The 18,405-nt window shown below is 44.9% G+C and overlaps 1 protein-coding gene across 1 annotated transcript in view; it reads left to right on the plus strand.

Annotated features, from left to right (window-relative positions):
• The window catches only part of RIMOC1 (RAB7A interacting MON1-CCZ1 complex subunit 1), a 515,078-nt gene that overhangs the window by 273,966 nt on the left and 222,707 nt on the right, over positions 1-18,405 (plus strand). Inside the window, exon 3 of the mRNA XM_086960587.1 lies at positions 3,400-3,546. Coding sequence (XP_086816713.1) covers positions 3,400-3,546 — 147 coding nt within the window. The remainder of the gene's footprint in view (positions 1-3,399; positions 3,547-18,405) is intronic.

The following is an 18,405-nucleotide window of genomic DNA, read 5'->3' on the forward strand; positions in this document are numbered from 1 at the left end:
TTCGATTAACCTAGGAAGCGTGAGCACAAAATTCCAGAACACACTATAATCAGAATAGAACACAGACGATACTGACCCGAAAGGAAAGAAAGGGAAGGGAGAAAAGGGCCATAGAAAATAAGAAAGGCAAAATAAAAAAAAAAAAACATCCAACCCCCCACCCTGCACCCCTGCCGATGGCTATAGCCTAACCCCACTAGCAGCGTGCCTGTCGCCCTAAAGAACTAAAACCCTAAAAGAAGGGAAAGAAAGAGGAAAAGTGGAGGAGGGCCTAGTAGTACATGCCCCCAGCCCCTTAGTCCCCCCGCCAGAAACAGGCACCCCCTATCGCAAAGAGACGGATGTGGAGCGACCCTTATAAAAAGAAATGAGGGGGCACCGTGACACACCGCCCAGCCTCTTAAATCAAATCACCGCAAATCGAACAGTCATAATACCATTTCAAACCGCCCGAGTTAAGTAATCTCACCCCTGACCCTTCCTGATCAGCACACGAGCCCTCCCCAGCGAGACCCAAAGGCATACAAGCAAGTCATAGAGGAGAGGGAAGTCATCAAGAGTCAATCCGTTACCACTTGCAGGAAGTAAGTCCACAGGAGCTTCAGGTGTAGGAAGCCTCCCTCTCCCAACAAGACAGTCCCGATGTTTCTTGCCCCGGGGTCGCAACGTTTCCAAAAAAGGGGGGAGACGATCAGCAGATGAAAAAGAGTCTACAACAAGTCTCCGGGGGTAGGAAACCAGTCAATACCTCAAAAGTCAATAACGGTGGAAGGTGCAGTGGCACTCTCACGACCTCTAGGACACCACCTTCCAGGGCTTCATCCGGCGGTCCCAACACTCGCATCCCCACGGGGTCCTGGCAGTGAGTCAAAATGGCCACTGCTTGAATGGCTACAGATGGTAGTTTCAATAGTGGGGCAGGGTCCGGTACAATAAGTAGCATCCCAGATAGGATTGCATCCATTTTATTCATGGAGACAGTCATTTGTGATTGAAGCGCCCGGAGTTCTGCCAGCAATGACCTCAGCGATGACTCGGACACATTTCGGTCCATGGTCTCACGCCCGAGACCGATAACAATCACCTCCCGAGTGAATTGGTGTCTCCGGGGGGGATAGACAGGGATCACGAGAGGGCAAGCGTGGAAGGTAACCCATCGTTCTCCACAGCCACGATCACCCAGCTTAACGCCGCAGGCCGGGGCCCCAATCCGCCGAACCCCGGAGGGAGCCGGCACCGGGTCCGCGGGACGGGAACCCCCACCTGCCGTCAGTAGCAAGCAAGGTCACCTCTCCATCCGTGCTGAGCAAAGAGAACAATCACTGCCAATTCCGGGCGCAAAAGAAGCCTCCACTACGATCGACCGGACCCTGCCTGGGTCTCTCAGCCGTTGTTGTTGCACTACCACCCGGCCATGCAGATACTCGAGGCCCCGGCTTCACCGATGGAGTAGGCCACAATCTTCAACTCGACGTAACTCCGTGAAACCGGCCGATAAAAATTCCCGGATTTCACCCTTGGAGTGAGGAACTGTTCATGTACGCAGGGGCTGGGCGTAAAATCAGGATATTGTGCAGGATCTTGCGGCGGGATACGGAGGTCGGCGGAGCCGGGAGCCTAAGCAGCCATCTTGTTTGCCGTCATAGCTCCTTCACAATCCACATTTCTGTTGGGCATGGTTTCATGAGCTATACATTGTCTGTGAATATTCGTGGACTAGTGCAGTATCTTTACTTCTTGCCATCTGTAGTGAGATGTAACAGCTTGGAAGAGTACTTGCGTACCAATCAAAATTGGTTCTCATCACTTCTGTCCCCATATACTACAGCCCATCCAAAAAGCGAATCCTTTTTTCTTAAAATGTTATTAAGGAGTTCATGAAGAGTCGGTTTGGCACATAGTCTCTGGTACTGAAACCTCATCTGGTGGGGAAAGTGAAGAAGATACTGTGAGCTTTGAAGAAAAGCCAATTTCAACCAACTGATAAAATATCCATTCAGCATCTTTCATGGCAGGTAGCATTGCTACTTATTATAATGTCCGCAAGGAGAGTCAGAGAAATTCATGCATTTACAATGAAAGAACCATAGTGGAAAGTCATAATGTTAAAAGGCTATTCCAATTTATTTCTAACGTAATCAACATATAGTGCCACTTACCTTTTTAGCCCTTGTGCAGTCCCTGAGAGGTTAATGCACTCTTTGTATGTAAGGAGCTGCTGTAAGTTTTACTTGCCAAACACTAATGGTTTTCATGTATCTAACCAGCTATTTCTTTTGCTGAACCTCACAAAGATTAGGCACCGCCCAAACATTGCTTTGCGTGCTGGATTGCATTAACCTTCCAATTATGCTGCAATACATCTGGAAGACCTCCATGAGGAAAGGTGAAGCTCACTCCAACAGAGGTTTGGCAGCAACAATTGCTCTTTGCAGCCATATACTTGATGGATGGCGGCAAAGCTCCATCCTGGGTTACAATGAATGATTTTACCAAACATTACTGCCTGGACATAGAGGCAGAGAAAGCAGTGAAGCATGCTGTGTTGTGGAACATTTTCAGGTAAAATGGGCCTCAATTGCGCCTTCCACTATTACAGTTACTGCACTGGTTTCTATTCATAATTCAAGCAAGTGAATCTATGAATTATCAACTGCTGGAGAAGAAAATATTACTTATCTGTTACTAACTTACTTATCTTACTGTTATCTTGTTGTGGGATCTTTCATAGACTTGCTTGTGATCCACCCATCTCTGCTTATTAATGAGGCTGTTCTTACTTGTGATCAGAAAACCTGAAGCAGTGGAAGCCTCTGTTGGAAGTAAAGTTCAACGCTTCTGTGAGGAGGGAAGTTCAACGCTTCTCTCCCTTTTGACCAGAGTGTGTGTCACACAATGAGGCGAGTAGGCTGTACATAGCAGGTAAAAAATAAGTGTTTACTGGCAATGCAATTTAGCATGACTACGAAGGATTTCCGATGTGATGATGGGACAACTCCGCATGCGAATCTTTGAAAGTAGCCAAAGTTGGACAACAATATTTAAAGGTAAGTAACTTTTCTTCTGCATCTTAGGATCCTCATTGCTAGTCATAAACGATTGACTAATTCCCTACTGTGTTTGCTGTCGCCGGAGCACATTTCTAAATAGTTCATTTAGTAGAAACAGCATCAAGGAAGGTCTTTGTCCACAAATCCTATTTGTTAATGTGTTGAGTGCAAGCCTAATAAGTACTCATTTTACAGCTTATAGAATCTATAAAACATTGCTGGGTTGAAGGATTAGTGTTATAAGTAAATATTATTATCGCAGAGAAAGCGTTTATAGTATCTGGGCTGCTGTGATTACATTAAGTATGCCATGCAAAGTTACAGCCCTTGCTCTGTTCTCAATTCATAGACTATTTTGGACATCACATATGTTGAGGAGAACAAGCTGGTTGATGAAGATTTTCCTGAAGACTCTTCCCTGGAGCAAGTAACTGACATTATTGATATACTTTCAGAACCAGAGAACCTGGTTAAACAATTATTGCAAAATCAAAAAGTGAGTATTATGTATTGTTGGCAATATTTTATTAGGTATTACAGTGTTTTCTGTACAGAGCTATACTTTATATTCAGTGGCGGCTGGTGACATTTGAAAGTGGTGGGGCGGAAAATGACATTCATACTGCACCGTAGCGAGCGAGCGTAGCGAGCGAGCCCGGACCCCCTAAGGAGGGTTCGGGGGGAATTCCCCCCGAGAAAATTTTGAAAAAATAGTGGAAAAATGGTGCATTTCCAAGCAAATCTGAGAAAGCAGGAAGGTTAATAAAGCAATTGTGAAAGTGCAGGGATTACATTATTAAAGAGCTGTCATATAACATACTAGGTAGCTGCTTATTCAGTATAACAACAGAGCTTCATCACAATATGAAAGAAGCCTGTCAATAGTCAAAGTACAACGCATAAGATTTGGTGCAATAATATCAAATTTCAGTACAAATACATATATCTTATGCAGGACAGCAATATAGCTGCAACAGCTCATTTGAATGGCCAGGCATGGGTGGCATAATACATGCTGCAGCCCCTGGTAGGCCTTGGGTGCACCTATGGTACACTATACATGGACTCACAAGAGTGACCCAATACCCAATTGGCAATGCACCTAAAGTACATTGTGTGAATTTAGAGAGAGAACATCTGGGCTGTGGGTCTGATTAGAAGGACCACAGCCTTTCTAAGTTGTAAACCAGTAAAGCAAAAAGCAAAAAAATGGGGTGACCATAGGAAAGCAGACCCTACTCTCCTACATAACGCTCCCCTTTGGACAACAGGAAAAGACTAAATTTGATTACTCTGCACTCCTAGGAGAAATAAAGGCCTGATATTGATGTATTTACTATTTTAAAATGTACTGATAAAACTAAACCATCCTCAAATCATGTTTCTGCCTTTCCATGTCTCATCTTCAATTATTAATTGTGCATTCCAACTGAGTATTAATGAGAGCCAGGAATCTGAATAGAGAGATCTCTGAATAGCAAATTCTAATGTTAAATATTCTGCATAGCTCTAACTGAGTTATTGGTTTGTATGATTTTAGACCGACTGACTTTCCCAAAGAGATTTGGTCTAGATGTGATAATTCTGTATCTGTATTGCATAGTGTTGAGGGTTATATATATATGAATCTAATTACTAGTTTGTAGGTCAATTTTCCAATTCCTGGTCCTCACTGGATAACTACATTGGGTCCCCTATATCTGACTCCTCTCAGCACAATCAAGATCCATTGGAAAACCAGGTATATGAAACCTGAAGTGTAGTGTTAGTAGACAAGGTGAGAAAAAGTAAACCTGCCCAGTGGTGCTACAACAACTGCTATCCCTAAACAGTACACATTTCAGGAGCGGTCACTACGCAAAAAGATTCATGAAGATTTCAACAGCTGGTCTTGCATTCTTCTGAATTCCACTCTCATAAAACCTCTACTTAGCGAACAACAACCCAAAAAAGTTGATATTATAGTAGCTAAACATGGTTAAATCAAACACAAGAAGGTGTCTGTCAGTAGTGACAGAATGCAATACAGTTAGCTAAACCTACAAAGCACTCACGAATGATAAAACAAACAGTCTAGCTGTTGCATTCAAAATATGACAGAGTTTTATCTAAAATGGCAGCAACTTTTTATGGTGATTGTTTACAACCATACAAAGCTCGTAACCTTTACAGAAATCCTCTCAGAGCCCACTGCATTGAACTATCGCAGTTAAATTATCTCTATCTTAATTAAAGGCCTGCAGCACAAGTGGGGGGGGGGGGGGGGCTACAATAATAAAGAAAAGGCACTCAATGGCCTGTAAATACCTCAGCAGAAGTGCTTTATTGCAATGTATGAAAACATATAAAACATAAACAAATCAGTCTGACCCTGTGCCTCATGGGAACAGTCCAGCCCAAACTGCCAAGCCATGCCTTCCCTGGGCCGGAAACAAGCTACCGAGGACCGGTTTCTGGCATTTCAGCCTTCTTCAGCCCAGCTTGCTTGAATCCAGTGGCAAAGTGAGCAAGGGACTCACGTCTGAGCATACCCTGCCAACTTATGGCGAACAAAGAAAAACCAAAGGAAATGATGGACGGAGAGTTGACAATACAAGCACTCGCCCCCAGTTAACTGATCTGGGTTTAATCCATCACCGTTCTTTAGCCCACTCTGCCACCCCTGTTCAGACATGGCCATATGCAAAAGGCCATGTCTGAACTGGGGTGGCTGAGTGAGCTAAAGAATGGTGATGGATTAAACCCAGATCAGTTGACTGGGGGTGAGTGTTTGATTTGCTCAAACGCTACGTCCATCATCCCCTTTTGTTTCGCTCTGACATCATAGGCCACTGTAAATTCTCATTTTTGCAGGAATCCAGTACCAGACCATGGCCTTCGGCCCAGAGAAGAAGCTTCAGCCAGTTCTCAACTTTATGTTTTTGTATACGAGTGCGAATCAACCTAAATAAAGTGACTTTGTTAGGGGTAAAGGTACACATTATGGTGAAAACCGAGTGGTCCACTGCAGCGGATTGCTCGATATATGATGCACATTGCTTTAAAGGCGTTATATCTAGCTATCTGCAGCCAGTGTAAGAATTTGATGGCTGATGGGAGTCCAAATGGGTAGGCTGAGGAGCCACATTTAAAATTCTCTATAACCTGTGAAGTAGGACGATGGGGTGGGGGGGCTTAGTGGCAAAATCAGCACAGGAAAGTGCTACAGTGATATTGGCTGGAACTTCTCTAAGGAGACCTAGGTAGGGAAATGTGGACACTGGCCTCTTATGAGGTAGAAGCTTTCTTTGAAATCTTGGTACAAGGGAGGGAGAAATTGAGCAACACTAGTGGACTAGTGGCAGCCTACTTCTTGTGGAGAGATGGGTGAGGATGAACATATAAATGTATCTTGTTTGTCAACGTATTTAACTGTAGGCGTTTAGATAGTATGCAGCTGTTAACTGCTCTGAAGCACTCTCCAATGTGACAGGAATTGTAGTTTTATGAATTTTCCAGCTGAGGTCAAGCAGCAGGCTGAGTAAACTACTGAGAAAGAGAAGAGCAATGGTCAAGCACTGAGGGTCTGCATGGCAGATTCACAAATGTCTGAGACATACACCTTAGATGCAAAAGGGATCTGATCTCTAATCACAAAAGACAGTTTGAAACATGAAAAAGAAGGAGCAGAAAAAACGGAAGTAGGATATTTTGCAAATGTTGCCAAACATAAAATAAATAGATCTTTATTCCAAGGCAACTTCAGGTAGAAAGGCAGATGGGAAATTGCAGGACTTTTACAAGGCTACTTCCGGGCAAAACAAGATAAAGTTAACATAGGAAAATACCCCAGATATCTGGCAACGCTCAGTACTGGGTTCCCCTCATGGATCAATGATATTCAAATTAGGTAGGCACCTTTAGGATCCAGCATTTAAGAAAGCTATGGAATTAACTGATGCACAAACATATGAATACTACCCTTTAATTTCACCGTTATGCAAAGGAAAGACTGGTGAAACAGAATACTTCTAAAAACCCAACTGTCATATGCACTGCAATCACATTTAACGTAAACGTAATGTACATACTAGTCATTGTCATGTTAATTTGCACAGCAACTGAAATGTGAATTTAAAAAACAAAAATGTTTCCTTCTCAATATAATAGGTGAAAATATTTACACAATTAGCAAGTACTGAATGCTGCGGCAGAACATGGTGTTCCAAGCTACAGGGCTAAAGTGCCACACAACAGAAGTGACATACAAAACATTATGGACTGACAGCACTGTTTGTCTTTTCGCATGCATAGAATGTAGTGGAATGTTTATGACATGGAGCAGTTGCACTAATAAAATGTTCACGGGGTATACTTTTATGAAAATGTTGCAAAGGCAACAAATGCATCAAGCTTGAGTAAAAGCATAATTTCTAACCTTTTCTCATTTTATGTGAAGTAATGTGTACGTACACATTAGAGGACCACAGTTACCAATATGTAGTGAGTGCAACCCCTTCATTCATTGTCACAGTGAGCACAGTCTCCCATTTAGCACTGATCGCTAATTAGTTCATGTGTTTGTTTTTCAATAAACAGCAGCCGCCTCCAGTTTAACAGTAATCGCCCCCCTGACTCAGATGACGCCAGATTTAGCAGCCTCGTGCCCTAATTCATCATTACCTGTAGAAACCTCCAGCCTGTGACCAGGCTGAGTGAGAAGCGCTCACAGCTGCGCGTCCGAGTCCGACTTTGTGAGCAGAACTTAAGACTGGCAGCCACCAGTCACGGCGCACTGACTGCTCAACAGATCACGACCCAGACCCAGACGGTGACCTTACTAGTACTGCCGGCCCGTCGGTTTCGGTTTATTAACACTCCACAGACTACAAAGAATAACAAATAACTCTGAGATTTTGCTAGTAAAGGTGAGCTTTCCTATCATATGGTAGAGAATACCCCAGAAGTTCTATTACAGGCAGGTCTAATTGAAGCAGGTAGTTTTCAGTGCTTAGCACCCGCACTTAAACATACACGAACACCGCTTTTCATGAGCACCAGCACCATTTAAGGACATATTTATTTGCTGGGAGATTAAGTGATTTGCCCAGAATCAAAGGTGGCCGGCACGTATTATTTTTGCAAATTAGCCACTCTCTAGTAGGTAGATAATGCACCCGATTGGACCCATCACACCTCTGAAGTACACCTTTGATATGTAATAGTACAGGAGCCGACACTTCAAATAAAGTTAATGCCCTGAGAGCGAGGCTGATAATGCCCACGAACGGGTTTATAATTCCAGGAAGCAAACCTGGGACTGATATGCCTGTTTGCAGGCCTGGAAGCTGTCACAAACCGGCGATTCACAATAAAACAGCAGCCGGCCTATCCCAGGCAAATGACCGGGTACCCGGCCTGTAGCTGGCAGCTTACATCCCAGAAACAGACTTTTGACGGGCAGAAAATCTTTTGAGAATGACTCACCAGCACCACATTTATAAAGGGGGTTCTCCTGGGAAGAATGTCCTTGGAAGCAGGCCTGTTGTGCACTGCCACGGTGCTTGTCCCTGCTGAGTGTGTTTAAGAAGGTTTGGGGGCTGTGATGCTCACTACCGGAAAATGAAGGCAGACAGTCCTATCCTGTGGGGTGTCCTTCACTCGCTGCCTGTTCCCGCACTGCTGCGGATGGAGACAGCTAGCTCTTAAGTGTGACGTCGAGGGGGGTGATAGTTGCCTGGTGACGTCACAATGTCCCAAGGCCTGCGCAAAGTCCCATCGCGGTCTACTATTCCTTTAGGTTTTAAATCCTGCTTAGTCGGTCCGATTGGTGCGAGCGATTCTCGGAAAGGCTTTACCCCTGCCCCCCCCCCCCCGACCTCCCGGGAGCCCCTCTCAGGTGAGGGAGGGGGGAGGCTAGAAGGCAACTCCTGTGTGAATGGCAGGCGGATTGACCAGAAACCAGGACTGATGCCTAGGCTAGCATACACTATTGGTGTGATCTCGGGCAATACATACATACACTGATTGCACAACAACACATGCTGCCCTGCTGATGCTAATGCTAACTGTAGGCAAGCGCAGGCCAGGCCAGGGCGGCTATGCAGTACAGTATTACTGCTCGTTTGGGTGAAGGAAGCCTCTATTTTCAAACAGTCACAGTGTGCTGTGCAGTGCACAGTAAAAAACTTACGTGGACCGGTGGACGGTGGACGCGGTGCCGTGTTGCGGTGGTGGTGAGGTCCGGACAGTAGGGGTACGCACGACGTCGCACACACACTTAAGTAAGTTAACCAAGCCAGGCCCAGGGCAGCAGCCAGCAGCAGGACGACGACGACGAGTCACGAGCGACGACCGAGTTGTGAGTGACTCTGGTAGTGGTCACTGGCTGCACTAGTGACCAGTCTATGAGTCTACGACTTCTACTTTCACTTACTAGACCGAAACTTCACTATTAGCAGTTGTTTTGGTGCGCCACCAGCGCCACGCGTGCTAATGGCCAATCACCTCGAATTTGCTTGATAATAGCTACAGGTGATTGGCCAAGCAGTGCGGGCCGCAGCAGAGCAGCCAACACCCACGTTTGGCGGCACCATCCTGCTGCAGCAGCCAATCCTGGCGCAGCGTTAACAGCGCCACTGCGCCAGGATTGGCTTACGAGCAGACTGCTATTTGCCCCTAATGAGACCGGGGCCGGGACTTCATGCCTGTCTAGTCTCCACTGCTAAGGTGGGGGGGTGGTGGACGGACAACAGTACGCATGCGCAGGCCAGTCAAAATATCGAGGCCTCCTGGAGTTCATATGCGCAGTGTGTACAGTTACTGTAGTACACACTGCGCATGTGAAACCCACGAGTCCTCAATATTTTGACAGGCCGGCGCAGCGCGCAGCTACTGGCCAACGCTATTCTGATTGCTCCGCCCCCGCACGGCCACTGCCTTACGCGCTGCCCGATTCTGCCCGATTCTGTCGGGCTTCTCCCGGCCGGGGACGATAGCGCGCTGCAAATTAATCCCGGCTGACTTTTTAAAATAAATTAGACATGTTCTTGTTGGCAGGTGCGTCCATGGCTAGTGGGGCAACGCCCCAACGCCCCCAATGGACGCACCGCCACTGTTTATATTAGGAATGCAAGAGTACTCTGGGATTAGTGGGTTCAAGCTATTTGTGTTATTTAATCTATGACACTTTTGGAAATTAACATAATTATCCAGTATTGGGGTATCTTCCATAGATTCACATGCCTGAATCATTCCCAGTCGCCGAGATGGGAGCCCCACAGTAAAATACAAAAGTATAAGTAATTAATAGGCTAAAAGAGGCCAAAGGCTACACCTTAGTAGCCTATCTACGTCCTTATAGGAAAAGGACCAAATGTCAGCTCCAACCAATCAGCTACCGGCACGCTCTAGAACACTCCCAACAGAAGCAGTTCTCCTCAGATTTTCACCGCACATCGTGTGGAAGGGAGTCTCCCTGAGTGCTACTCAGTTTTCTTCTCTTCAGCTCTTCAAGCAAATATGTCTGACAAAAAAGGCCTCTTCCGCTCCTGCAGGTCCTGTGGGAAGAAGAGGGTCCATGTAGATGATCTACATAAAGATTCTCTTTATTGCCTCTACCTTAAACATGGGGCTAAAGACTGTAAAATCTGCCAAACCTTTCCCAGCAAGATTCTCAGGGATTAGAGAGGCAAGATTACTTTTATGGCTCAAGTCTTCCAAAGGACGACCTCCTTCTTCGGCTGAGGAAGAGGACCGAGCTTCCACATCTAGTAAGAGGGCTAGATCTCAAGAAAGCTCCTCAGGTGAGGGAAGAAAACATCTTAAAACTTCCCAGGATAAGCCAGTTCATAAAGAGAGGATTTCTAAACATTCCTCTGAGCCAACGTCGTCTCTGCCTTTAACACCTTTTACAGAGAGTCCAGGATCATCTTCTACAGACTCTGTAAATAAAAAACACTTCAAAAAATCTTTGTAGACGACGACTGTTCCTTCATCGTCGACGATATGTGTTACGTTGTTGACGCCATCGTCGACGGCAACTGTCACAACAACGGCTATTTCCTCTCCTATCTTGTCAACGAGAATCACTATTACTACAAGGGCATCGGCGAAGGCCATTGACGAAGAATCTATCGATGAAGCCAGTGTCGACGACCACACCCTCAACGAAGTCCCCATCGACGACAGTGCACTCAACATCAATGCCCCCGCCGACGAGGAGCCCGCAGACAACGTCGTTGGTAAGTGCGCCCGTTATCTTACCACCGTCGACGAGGGACCTTTCTACAATACTGATTTCTGCACCTTCAACACCCCCGTCAACGAGAGTTTATCAGCTCAAGACATTTTAAAGGCCTTTTCAACAACAGCCTTTTCAGGACTATAGTAAAGTGTCTCCTCTATTGCCATCCCACCTTTTAGAGGGTTTCATGGAGGAGGAGGATTATGGTGATGAGGATGATGAGGGCAGCTCATAGTCCATCTGAGCTCAATGTTAAATGCCAAGCATTGATGATGACAATGATTACCAGGAAGGACATTATTATCATTAACAATATATGGCTCCACATCATGCCTATCCGTTCCATCACAGACAGGAACCACGCCATGGAGAGATGGCTCATCTGCCTCCAGCACTTATCCTCCTCCGCAAATTCCGACAGAGAACCCATTTCCTCAAGTAGTGGTACCTGCTCCTATATCAGAGCCTACTAAACCTAGTACAACGACTCCTGCACAGGGTCCACCTGACACTGGACACCAGGACACTTTCTCCTCGGATGAAGAAGTTGAGGAAGGCGAATTGCCTGATCAGGCAAATACTCCGGATCCCTGGGATAATTATATAATCCAGACACCATCTCCGCCTCCGCACTTACCCTCTGATTCTCCTCCTGAAGACATACGAAGATTTCATTATTTGATGCAGAGGACAGCCACAAGGTTCCAACTACCTATTACTGTCAAGCAAACAGACTGTTTTTTACATGATTTTAAAGAAGACACTAGAAAGGTCATAAGCTCTATTCCTATTATCGATTACATCTGGCAGGAAGGCGTAAAAATCATGAAGACCCCAGCATCCATACCGGCAGTGCTACCTCGTGTAGACAAAAAATACTGCGCTTCAGAGGACAGTCCATCTTGCCTTGTAGGACACCCGAAACCAGATTCGGTCATATCGCAGTACGCACAGAGACTTTCAAAACCCCTGCAAAACCTATTACCACTCCTCCAGACAGAGAGGGACGTCATATGGACTTTATGGGGAAGAAGTTATCTTCTATGGCAGTGGCAACAATTAGAGCTGCTAATGCTTTAGCAATCATTGGCTGCTATGACCATCAAATGTGGTCCAATATGGCGGGATTGATAGATCTTATCCCGGAGGAACAAGGTAGGAGGCCCGGAAGATCTTATTAGAGGGTGAACGAGCCGCCTCCGAAACAATTGATTGTGCCTTATCGGCAACAGAAGCTTTCGGCAATTAGCTGGAGCAGCAGTTCTTCGACGCCAGGGGAGGCTTAAAGCTACTACCTTCAGACCTGAGGTTCAGACTAAGATCCTGGACATGGCGTACGATGGGGACTCAATGTTTGGAAAACATATTGATGACGCTCTTTCAGCAATAAAGAATGACACGGACACTGCAAAGTCTCTGGGCGCTCTGCAATACAGACGTGTACCTTTCAGAGGAGCCAGAGGGCAAGGATTCACAACATACCAGGGCGGCGATCAGTCAAATCAACAGTATCGACAATACCAGCCTCAATGTCGCCAGTCTTACAACCAATCATCCTACCGTCAGTCATCGACGGCTGGTTTCTCACGCCAGGGTGGCCGTAAGCGAACGCAGCAACAAGACAGTGACTCTGCCAGAAAGCAATGAGCTTCTCAGGGTGCCAGTCAAAATTCTCTCCCTACCCGTGGGTGCGAAAATTTCTGCTTATGTGCAGCGGTGGCACGAGATCACTTAAGACCGCTGGGTGCTGCACCTAGTAACCAAGGGTCACACAATGACATTTGTCCAGAAACCACCTACTATTCCGCCCAGGGGTCCCCCTCCCCCTCGTCTTCACTTATTGCGCAAAGAAGTCTTGCTCCGCAAGGAAGCGATAGAAGAAGTACAATCCACACAGAAAGGAACATGTTTCTATTCTCGTTTCTTACTAAAAAGAAATAAGTCAGGAGAATGGCGACCGATTCTGGACCTGCGCAAACTCAACAAGTTTCTCAAAAAAACTAACATTCCTGATGGTAACACTTTCCGATATTCTGAGATGCTTAAACAAAAGGGATTTCATGACTTCTCTGAACATGGAAGACACATACTTCTATTTCCCTATCCATCCAAAACACCGAAAATATCTGCGATTTACAGTAGCTGGCACCCACTATCAATTCAAGTTGCTCCTGTTTGGCCTAAAATCAGCACCACAGATTTTCACCAAGTGCTTGGCACCAGTAGCAGCGACCATGCGATCCCGAGGAATGCAAGTTTTCCCATACCTTGACGATTGGCTGCTAAAAGCTCTGTTGGAGCAGGAAGCCAATCTTGCCACAACAACTTGTCTCCATCTGTTCAATACGCTAGGACTCACTTTGAAGAAGGAAAAATCGAATTTGCTTGCCACTCAGGTTGCTAGGAGCATCCCTGGACACCGCTCAGTGCAAAGCAGTTTTGTCGCAAGACCGTCAAGTGTGCCTTCAAATATTAGTGGCAACCATTTAAAAAAGAAAGTTCGTTTCTGTTCGAATATTCAAATCGCTCCTAGGGATGTGCTCTTCAGCAATCAACTTTGTGCCTTTGGCACAGCTCAAGATGAGACCTCTTCAAGAGGAACTACAGAAACAATGGCAACAAGCATAACGGTATAATGGTGGACGCACTCCATTCGTGGTCCCAAACAACAAATCTTGCCCAAAGTCTCATCTTTCTGCAAAATATCCCGGACTTCATCTTAACAGCAGACGCCTCCATGGAAGGATGGGGATGTCATCTACAGGACATGCAAATCCAGGGAAAGTGGTCTCAGACACAGAAACAACACCACATCAACAGTTTGGAACTCCAAGTCGTATTTTTGTCTCTTCAGGCTTTCCTTCCAAGGATAGCAGGTTCCTCAGTGCTGGTCCTTACCGACAATACGACCAGCATGTACTACAGAAACAAACAAGGAGGAACAAAATTTGTGACGCTTTCCCAAGAAGCGTAGGAATTGTGGGAATGGACAACGTTCCACTGAATATCCTTGAAGGCCGAGCATGTCAAGGGTCTGCACATACCGTGGCAGATACACTAAGCAGGTCTCAATCTGGCTGACACGAGTTGGAGTTGGAACTAACTCAGGTGAACAAAATCTTTCTGACATGGAACAAACCAGCTCTGGAAATGTTTGCATCACAGAAGAACAAGAAATGCCAATATTATGCCAGCAGGTTCCTTCAACCGGGGCAAGGGGGAATACCCCTTCAATGAGATGGTCCGGGATCTATGCCTACACTTTTCCCCCTATTCCATTAATCCCCAAGGTGCTCATCAAGATGAAACTGGAGGACTGCCGCCTAATCCTGATTACACCCCGTTGGCACAGACCGTATTTGTTCCAGGAGCTTCTTCTGGTGTCACAAGACAGACCCATTCGCCTTCATCCAACAAAGACAATGTTATCTCGGAACAAGGGCCACCTGTCATCAGGGAATAAGGGCCACTGTGGATCCGGATGGACTTCCTAGTCCATCCAGAGCCACAGTCCCTGCACTTACATGCATGTCTCCTGAATTCCTAGAGTTCAAAGACCTCAATATTTCACAGGACTGTCGAGACATAATGTCTAAATCCCGTGCTGAAAGCACTGTCAAAACATATCGTCTAAAATGGAAAAGAATCTGTTGTTGGTGTGAAGCCAATGAAGTTCATCCACTTCAAGCCCCTGCTGAACAGATTCTACATTACTTGCTCTCACTGGCCAAGTCTGGCCTCACTTTTTCGTCACTCAAGGTTCACCTGGCTGCTGTTTCCAGGTACAGAAATCTCCACAGCTTCCTTCTTTATGTCCATCTTCTCTTATAAAACCATTCATGAGAGGTCTTATTTGCACTTTTCTTCCTATGCGTGCACCTCCTCCAGAATGGGAACTCAGTGTGGTTCTAGCACAACTGATGAGACAACATTTGAACCGGTCCATAAAGCAGAACTTAAATTCCTCACTTGGAAAGTAGCTCTCTTGCTGGCTCTTACTTCCGCAAGAAGGGTTAGTGAGATTCAGGCTTTTACGACCAAAGCACCCTTCTTACACTTTACACAGGATTATGTAACCCTTCGGAAAATCCTGAGTTCATTCCGAAGGTATCGACGCAATTTCACATGAATGAACCAGTAATGCTGCAAACTTTCTTTCTGAATCTATCCAGTCCAGCTAACATTCATTGGATGTAAAAAGATGTTTGAAATGTTATCTTCAAAAAACAAAAGATAGCAGAAAGACATATCAACTGTTAGTGGCCTACGGGCAAGGAATACAGGGAACCACAGTGACAAAGCCACAATAGCCAGATGGGTCGCAACTGCCATTCAAATCTGCCACGAAAAAGCCTATAAACCTCTCACGGTGAAGGCTAAAGCGCACCCCACCAGAGCTGTGCTGCATCTACAGCTTTGTTTGCTGGGGTTACACTGGACAATATATGCTGTGCTGCGACATAGAAGAATGTCCACATGTTCACAAGACACTACTGCCTCCTATCTGCACAAAAGGAGGATGCAGCGGTTGTACAAGCTGTGTTACGCCATCTATTTCATTAAGGTCAGATTCTTTACATTTGATGAAGGCTTATTCATTATTAGATTTCATTACTGGTATATTGCTTACAGTGTTCATGCTCCTATGTTTCTCAATTTGTACGTTACTATGCTTGTTATTTTTAAATATTTTCATGCTTATATCCGCTGTCTTTTTAATATGATTATTGCCTTTTATGCTTTGTCATTACAATCAAGGTTATGGATGCCCATTGGTAGTTTACGAATACAGTTCTCCCACCATCCGCTAATGACAGTACAATTAAGGTACTGCTTGCTATTCTGATTCAGGCATGTGAATCTATGAAAGATTCCCCAATACTGGATAAGAAAACAAGTTACTTACCTGTAACTACAGTTATCCAGTTTTAGTATCTTTCATAGAATCACATGTACCCACCCTCCTCCCCGTGGACTCAGTTCTCAGGATTTGGGGGATATTTACTTCCCACTTGTGCTTGGAAAATCTAAGGAGAACTGCTTCTGCTGGGAGTGTTCTAGAGGTTGCAGGGTAGCTGATTGGTGTGAGCTGACTTTTGGTCCTTTTCCTATAAGGACGTAGATAGGCTACTCAGGTATAGCCTTTGGCCTCTTTTAGCCTATTTATTACTTATGGCACTACTTTTGTATTTTACCATGGGACTCCCATCTCGGCAACAGGGAATGATTCAGGCATGTGAATCTATGAAAGATACCAATACTGGATAACTGTAGTTACAGGTAAGTAACTTGTTTTCTTCTCAGGGTACAAATGTCATGGTTAAACAAAATCATTGCTGCCTACAAAAATGTTATTTGCATTAAATTGCAGAAATTAACAATAAAATATCAACAGCTCACCCACAGCTGCAATTAATTGATTTGAAGGTGATATGGGATGCTACTTTGCATACTTATTTTGTATTGGAAGTGGTAACTTCTGCACTCTTTGTACCTCAGATGGATACTGCAGATTGTGAGTGAAGGAAGTTCCCTAAGCTCTCTTCGAGCTTTAGATAACTTTGCTTTTCTACTTCGAGCTATTTTTAGACTTCTGAGATGAAATTTCAAATGTTTAAGAATGATTAATCCTGACAAAACAGACCATGTCAGACTCTCCTAAAAATATAGAAGGTCTTTTCAGACCATGTAGAACCAATAGGGGAAAAGAGGCTTCACTCACAAGGTTTGCTTTTATTGCTTACATTGTGACCACAAGACCAAGGACTGCAAGATATCTTATACTTTTTCTACAAAAACCCTGATAGATAAGGAGAATATACTCTTTCAATAGCTTCACAGATCACAGTCTAGACATATTCCTTCCTCTGATAATAAATCTAAAGGTTCTTCAAGATCATAAAAGAAAGTCCTAGAAAGGGTTCACTCTCATCCAGAACGTCTTCTTGGTCATCATCTAGGGAGATGCACCCCACTTCTAAGGAACACCTAAGACAATATACATAAAATCAGCCAGAGACCAACGTTTGGCTTCTAAGGTAGTGGTTCTGGACAAAATATTATCTTCAAAAGCCTCTGCTGGCCAACCTACTTCTGAACCTTTTTCACCACAGAAAATTGTGCCTTTGGAATTCATTCTAAGAACCAAATTGTCGACATCAGTACCATCAATTGGGGCGAGCGAGGAAGTCCCCATCAGTGAGCTTCCTACTGTCGCTGCAACAAACATTGATTGAAAAAGTGGTCATTCTGCCACCATGGATGAACTTTCATTTGAACAGTGACACCTTGGTAGGGTGACCAACTGGCATGGGTGCAAATTCAGGAAGGTGAGTGTAAAAATTTAGGACAAGGTTAAAATTCAGGAGAAAATTTCAGGACAGGAGGTCAAAATTCAGGACAAAAGGTAGGTTTTTCATGCACAGTAGAAGAGGTCGCACAATACTATGTAAGTAAGTAAATAGACAACCAATTAAGTACAAGTGAAAATAAGTTTATATTAGGTTGAGACAATTGTGTACTTCATGGTTTTTCAGTAAGTGGGCAGCTTTGAGCAAATGTGCAGGTCTTTTTGTGGTAACAAAAAATACCCCACCACTTTTCCAGCCTCCCAGTGAAACGCCCGATGCCCGGTCCTGCCAGTCTGGCCTTGCTACCACCCTCCAATGGTGACCCTCCTCTTCACATAGACCCTCTCTCATGTGTATTTAATTCGTTTTATATTGCTACTCATCCCAAGTAAGTAGGACAGGGTGTCGGAGTGTGTTATATCACACACATATTACATAGAGACAATGACTCGTATAAATGTGAAACTCAAACTATAGGAAATGTCTCAGACCCTCATGAGTTCTGTGTTGTGTTTCTTCCTCTGTCTCTTACTGTAAAAGACTGCAGTATCTGCCAAAAGTGTTCAAAAGGACTCCTAAGGACATGAAGGACACAAGACTTGGAGGGATGCTTCAAAATATGAGGCTGAAGAAGAGAAAACACTACCTTTCAGGCATCTTTGGCTAAGGAATCGCACTTTGGTAAGGGCTTCCCAAGATGGAGATCATCAGAGTAAAGACGAGGTGAACATGCTCACCGTCTATGTCATCTCTTTAGGCATCATGCACAATTTGCTTGAAG

This window comes from Lissotriton vulgaris, chromosome 3_1 (genome assembly GCF_964263255.1).
Source record: "Lissotriton vulgaris chromosome 3_1, aLisVul1.2, whole genome shotgun sequence".
NCBI lineage: Eukaryota > Metazoa > Chordata > Amphibia > Caudata > Salamandridae > Lissotriton > Lissotriton vulgaris.